The 7,153-nt window shown below is 40.6% G+C and overlaps 1 protein-coding gene across 1 annotated transcript in view; it reads right to left on the bottom strand.

Annotated features, from left to right (window-relative positions):
* Positions 1 to 270: 270 nt before the first annotated feature.
* The window catches only part of LOC143961321 (alpha-2,8-sialyltransferase 8E-like), a 31,968-nt gene continuing 25,085 nt past the window's right edge, over positions 271 to 7,153 (bottom strand). The window contains exons 4-6 of the mRNA XM_077470579.1: positions 6,716 to 6,828; positions 2,761 to 2,847; positions 271 to 827 (exon numbers count right to left, since the gene is read on the bottom strand). Coding sequence (XP_077326705.1) covers positions 368 to 827; positions 2,761 to 2,847; positions 6,716 to 6,828 — 660 coding nt within the window. The 3' untranslated portion in view covers positions 271 to 367. The remainder of the gene's footprint in view (positions 828 to 2,760; positions 2,848 to 6,715; positions 6,829 to 7,153) is intronic.

Raw genomic sequence — 7,153 nt, 5'->3', positions numbered from 1 at the left:
CATCCATATGGGTTGCGCAAACACTTCATCAGTGGGCTGCCTTCACAAGGATGCATGAAACACGGCCCTGTGCAGGTGCTCCTTTTTGAGTATGTTGTTCTGGAGTCCATACTTTTGATCAGAAGGGTAGCTTAGGTATCCACAAACGTTTGGTTATACAGTGCATCAGCAAAATGTTATGTTGGATCGTTAGGAAAAAGAGGCATTGGCTATGGCCCCGTTTATAAATTTTCTAGTTAAAATCGGGAAAAACAACGAAACAGTTGGGTACACAATGTAAATAGATTTTTAATGGCACATGACTGCAACTGTAAATCAAAGCATATACAAGTATTCAAATGAAATTTTGAACTCCAAATATCAAAATTTAACACTTCCCAACTTGCAGATAGAGCGCTCCCTTTGAATGCATCTTCATATAGATATAGAACTCATCCGGCATGGAATGGAAACCAGGTTTGGGGTGTATGTTATCATAATAGTGGTGTGGGATAACAGTCCCTTCTGGGTCCCTAGGAAATGGCCAAAACCCATAGAGGGTCACCTTGTTGCAAAGTTCACTTGCAGCACTTACTAACATAGATCCTGAAGATAGGCGCCTGGCCTTAACGCCCATCTTTTTCCAGTGGATGGAAAGGTTCTTGAGATACTCCGGATGGAAGAACACAACTTTGTTTTCCAAATTAAAGTCTTCAACAGAGTACAAAACTCGGAAAGAAACATCTGTACTGTGGACATAGGAGAAGGCTGGCAATATGATCATTGCAGAACCGTAACCTTTGACAAGGTCGATGAAATGCTTCCGTCTTCCATAGAGCCTGCCAAATCTTCAACAATGAAGAAGTCAATAAGAGAACCAAAGTTTATTAACTTTACAAATGAAAAATAAATGGAAATCCTGCACGCCATCAAAAACCACCCCAAAAAAATGGACTGGCTTGATCACTTAGTCAACAAGAGCTACAGTACTAGTCCCTCCATTGCCATTAAAAGTAAATATTCTTAAATTTGTCATGGCAATGGGCTAGTTTGTCACTATGGTAATAAGGACAATCCTCTGCTGCCATACTAATGGATTCGAACTCTACATTGCCATAAAAATAGGCCCTATACTTCAGTCACCATGGCAATGTGCCTGATTGCTCAGTTATCATGGCAACAGGCCTAATTGCTCAGCTGATAGGGCACTTGGGTTGCACCAATTGGTTCAGTACATTTGTTGCTATGGTAAGAGGCTAGGATTTACTATCACTATAACATTGAGGCGGATCCTTTGATTATGCTGGAAATGGGGCCAAACTCGCTGATGCTGTCACTGTGGCAATATATTGATCCATCCATCACTGTGGTAGTTGGGTGGATCCTGTGCTTCTTATGGCAAGGGTGTATTCCTCAATTGCCCTTGGTCACCATAGAAACATAAATTAATTCTTCTATTTCAATGGTGGAACTCTTGGTCTCTAAAGCAAGAAGAGCCAAATCGTCTCTTGCCATGGCTATGTGATTAAATTGAATTACCTTGCTCACATACTAATAAAGATTAACCATGTCTATTGAGCCATTCCAACTTTAGACACACCTTTCCTACTTTTTGCTGTAACAAACACTGTGTGCCCCCTATAATTAGTGTCAATGGCAGAATGGCCCGATATCATATCAATGAAGATAGGACTTTTCACTGGTGCCAGTGAAGGAAGGGCCCCTTATTGGCATCAGTGACAGAAGGGCTCCCTATCATTTGTATCTTTGGGAGAAGGATACCTATCACTGTGCCAGTGGAAGAAGGGTCCTATATTTAATGCCAGTGGGAGAAGAGCCTCATATAATCTATGTCAGTGGGAGAAGGGACCCCTATCATTGGTATCAGTAAGAGAAAGGCCCTTATTATTACAGTTTGTGGGAGAAGGACCCCTGTCATTGGTGTAAGTGGGAAAAGGGCACCCTATGTCAGTGGGGGGGAAGGGTCCTCTATTACTAATGTCAGAGAGAAAAGGACACCCTACGATTGGTGTCCGTGTAAAAAAGGTAAATTGTGCCAGTGGGAGATGTTTCCCCCATAATTGGTGTCAGTGGGGTAAGGGTCCCTTGTGATTTAGGTCAGTGGAAAAAAGGCTCCACTAATATGGGGGGGGGGGGGGGGCTGTTATTAATAGCAGTGGGAGAAGGGTCCTCTGTCATTAGTACCGGTGGAAGAAGGGTCCTTATCCACTGGTGCTCAGTGGTTACTGACCAAAAACAGAGAGCAAAATGCTGATGCTGGTATTGACTCTTCTTAGTGACATCAGTGCCAGATCTTTGCAGACACCCTTGGAGCTTAGGTGCCAGAACTGAATGGAAGTACTCCAGCTGGAGTCCAGTCACTGAGGTCCTGGAACTGATAAATGGCATGGGCAACTTCAACCTGTACTAGGCCCCAGGCATCAGTGCACATGAATAGGTGATAATTCCACCTGTGCTTCTCTCCCAGTGTTCCATAATCAGCTCCCGCCCTGCCTCCCCTTACCCTTCTAGCCCTCCTTCCTAGCTGAATAATTGGACAGTATTGCATACAAGTAAATTATGATACACTTCAAAGACCAAAATTATTTAAATGCACACATTTACAGATGTATACATATGAATAATATATTTTTACTTAAAAGAGACACTTAGGTCTAGCAGCCAATCCCTAGACCTAGGTGGTGGGGGAACAATGTTATAGTATATCTTAAAAAGGGGCATTTTCTTTCAAAACTCCTATGTTAAAGAAAAGAATCTCACTTTTCTACCAGAATACTTGGGTTGGCACTGATGAGATGGGACTTTGTGCCAACGTCTTTAGCCAGTTTTAGAGGTGGCAGATTAAGCCTGTAACAGATTAGAGAAAAAAAAAGTAAAAATTATGTAAATTACTTAATGCAATTTTACTGTCTTCTGCGGCAATTTTTTTTCTGGAACTGATAACAAATCGTCAGACAATGAGCAAAGTTCAACAATGTATAGTAAACCTATGTGACCAGGCTATAGCCATTTCAAACACCAAGTTGAATAATAAATAGGCAGTATAAATAGTTTAATTTCTGCTCATAAGTTTACATACCCTGGCAGAATTTATGATTTCTTGGCCATTTTTCAGAGAATATGATTGATAACACAAAAAAACTTTTCTTTCACTCATGGTTAGTGTTTGGCTGAAGCCATTTATTATCAATCAACTGTGTTTACTCTTTTTAAATCATAATCGCAACAGAAACTACACAAATGACCCCGATCAAAAGTTTACATACCCTGGTGATTTTAACCTGATAACATGCACACAAGTTGACACAAAGGGGTTTGAATGACTACTAAAGGTACATCCTCACCTGTGATCTGTTTGCTTGTAATTATTGTGTGTGTATAAAAGGTCAATGAGTTTCTGGACTCCTGACAGTCCCTTGCATCTTTCATCCAGTGCTGCACTGACGTTTCTGGATTCTCAGTGGGGGAAAGCAAAATAATTGTCAAAGGATCTGCGGGAAAAGGTAGTTGAACTGTATAAAACAGGAAAGGGATATAAAAAGGAATTAAGAATGCCAATCAGCAGTGTTCAAACTCTAATCAAGAAGTGGAAAATGAGGGGTTTTGTTGAAACCAAACCAGGGTCAGGTAGATCAACTAAAATTTCAGCCACAACTGCCAGGAAAATTGTTTGGGATGCAAAGAATAACCCACAAATAACTTCAGGTGAAATAAAGGACTCTGAAAACATGTGGTGTGGCTGTTTCAAGATGCACAATAAGGAGGCACTTGAATGATGTGCTGCATGGTCGAGTCGCTAGAAGAAAGCCATTACTACACAAATACTACAAATTATCCCCACTTACAATACACCAAACAGCACAGAGATGAGCCTCAAACCTCCTGACACAAAGTTATTTGGAATGATGAGACCAAAATTTAGCTTTTTCGGCCACAACCATAAACGCTTCATTTGGAGAGGAGTCAACAAGGCCTATGATGAAAGGTACACCATTCCTACTGTGAAACACGTAGGTGGATTGCTGATGTTTTGGGGAAGTGTGAGCCACAAAGGCACAAAAAACTTGGTCAAAATTGATGGCAAGATGAATGCAGTATTTTATCAAAAAATACTGGAAGAACATTTACATTCACCAGCCAGGAAGCTGTGCATGGGAAGTACTTGGACATTCCAATATGACAATGATCCAAAACACAAAACAAAGTCAACCTATCATTGGCTACAGCAGAATAAAGCAAAGGTTCCGCAGTCTCCTGACCTCCATATCGGGGACATCTCACATGTGCAGTCCATGCAAGACAGTCCAGGAATTTACAGGAACTGGAGGCTTTTTACCAAGAGGAATGGGAAGCTTTACCATCTGAGAAGATAAAGAGCCTCATCCACAAATACCACAAAAGACTTCAAGCTGTCATTGATGTTAAAGGGGGCAATACATGGTATTAAGAACTGGGGTATGTAAACATTTGATCAGGGTCATTTGGGTAGTTTCTGTTATTATGATTTAAAAAGAGTATACACAGTTCATTGATAATAAATGGCTTCAGCCAAACACTAACCATGAGTGAAAGAAACGTTTTTGTGTCATCATTCATATTCTCTGAAAAATGGTCAAGAAATCATAAATTCTGCCAGGGTATGTAAACTTGGACATTCCAATATGACAATGATCCAAAACACAAAACAAAGTCAACCTATCATCATGAATGCAGTATTTTATCAAAAAATACTGGAAGAACATTTACATTCACCAGCCAGGAAGCTGTGCATGGGAAGTACTTGGACATTCCAATATGACAATGATCCAAAACACAAAACAAAGTCAACCTATCATTGGCTACAGCAGAATAAAGCAAAGGTTCCGCAGTCTCCTGACCTCCATATCGGGGACATCTCACATGTGCAGTCCATGCAAGACAGTCCAGGAATTTACAGGAACTGGAGGCTTTTTACCAAGAGGAATGGGAAGCTTTACCATCTGAGAAGATAAAGAGCCTCATCCACAAATACCACAAAAGACTTCAAGCTGTCATTGATGTTAAAGGGGGCAATACATGGTATTAAGAACTGGGGTATGTAAACATTTGATCAGGGTCATTTGGGTAGTTTCTGTTATTATGATTTAAAAAGAGTATACACAGTTCATTGATAATAAATGGCTTCAGCCAAACACTAACCATGAGTGAAAGAAACGTTTTTGTGTCATCATTCATATTCTCTGAAAAATGGTCAAGAAATCATAAATTCTGCCAGGGTATGTAAACTTTTGAGCACAACTGTATATGTCTTACTTTTATTTTTCCTTGTTTCCTTTATGATACAAGACATGACCAAAGATTTTCTCTTTACTTCTGTGTAGATAAGGGAAGTGTTAAAACCAGTGTTAGTATATTTATTGCTGCCTGTATTCTGTTGGGGAATTGTCACTTCCGATTCCAAAAACGCAAAAGGAAATAAAAGGTAAATGCTACAAAGTGAGGAGAAATTGCCTCTTATTCCAAGTTCTGTTTTTGCCATCTATGTCACACTGGGGAGATTTTCTTTTTCTTTCTCCTAGGCCCGGGCGCTCTGAATGATGCTTATCTCTGGAGGATTGTGGTGGAGAGAGTAAGGGCAATTGTACCAAGTTTTTAAATCTTGCCTCTTAGTTGTCTTCTCTCAAAAGTGGTCTGCCAGTAGACATATGTGGTTAACCTGGATGTGGGTTTATCTCTCAAATATTCAGATCATGTGACTGTTGTGTTAAAGGAAACCTGAAATATGCCATATGTTTCAATATATGAGATAGCACTGTACTTTCTAGAGAGGTGTTCTTTGTGGCTTCTGAACTCAAAAGGGTTCTGGAGTCTGTTGATGCCAGGCCGATGATGCATGGCCTCACTCAATGTATCCTCTTGAGTCAATGTACCTCCTAGAAATCCCCCACAGACAGAGCCATCTTTCCAAGCCATAGCCCCAAAAGAAGGCATTTGCATTGGAGACCCTATATATATATATTATATATCGTTACCAAAAAGGAGACATTTTAATGATCAGAAGCACTATAATGTCTCGTACACATGATCGCACATTCCAACAACAAAATCCATGGACTTTTTCCGACGGATATTGGCTCAAACTTGTCTTGCATACACACGGTCACACAAATCTTGTCAGAAATTCCGAACATCAAGAACGTGGTGACGTACAACAAGCCGAGAAAATTTCAGTTCAATAGCCAGTGCGGCTCTTCTGCTTGATTCCGAGCATGCGTGGAACTTTGTGCGTTGGAATTCTGTACACATGATCAGAATTTTCGACAACGGATTTTGTTGTCGGAAAATTTGAGATCCAGATCTCAAATTTTGTTGGAAATTCTGACTGAAAATGTCCAATGGAGCCCACACATGGTTGGAATGTCTGACAAGCTCCCATCGAACATTTCCCATCAGAAAATCCGAACGTGTGTACGCTGCATAAGACTTTTCTTTAATGGCATTTCTCACTCACCAAAAATAAGTATGGCAGTTGCCATTATGGAGTTGGCTTTACAGGTTCAGACTCCCCATGTTTCAGTGAAGGCTTGGCTATAATGGGGCAAGCCCCTGAGGTATTCCTTTGTTTGAGGTAGACCACATAACCCAGGCTGAGAATTTGCTATGGTCCACTGTACATTCTAATGCTGTATATTGTACAATCTACCAACCTACCTACCCAACACTGTCCATTGCTCACCTGAACACAAAATCCATTCTATCAATTTCTTCCCCACAGAGACTGTTCTGTAAAATGCCACCATTTCCAACCACAGCACAGGTCTCGAAGGGCTTCCTGAGGAATGGAGAAATCTAAAAACACAGAATAAATGGGAATCTATAATGACTTTAAAATGTGTAAATATATAAATATATATATCTATAGATACATCTATACATATATATTTCTATATATCTGTATATATATCACAGCCCCTACAGTTCTCTCCCCACCTGGGGTATTTAAAGTTTCTTTGCTGGCTAAACTACACCCCCCCCCCCCCCCACCTCCCTACAGCACCTTTTATGTAGCAGCCATGGAAGGACCGAAGGAGAATACTCTGGTGAGCCAGTGGAGGCTGCTGACCTCACAAAATGGTAATATTCTGCAGGAGTTTTAGGGCTTTTGGATGTCTAC

The sequence above is a fragment of the Lithobates pipiens genome, unplaced genomic scaffold (genome assembly GCF_037356315.1).
Source record: "Lithobates pipiens isolate NorthernLeopardFrog02 unplaced genomic scaffold, aLitPip1_a1.2 Scaffold_8, whole genome shotgun sequence".
NCBI lineage: Eukaryota > Metazoa > Chordata > Amphibia > Anura > Ranidae > Lithobates > Lithobates pipiens.
This window is presented reverse-complemented; position numbering and strand designations above follow the sequence as displayed.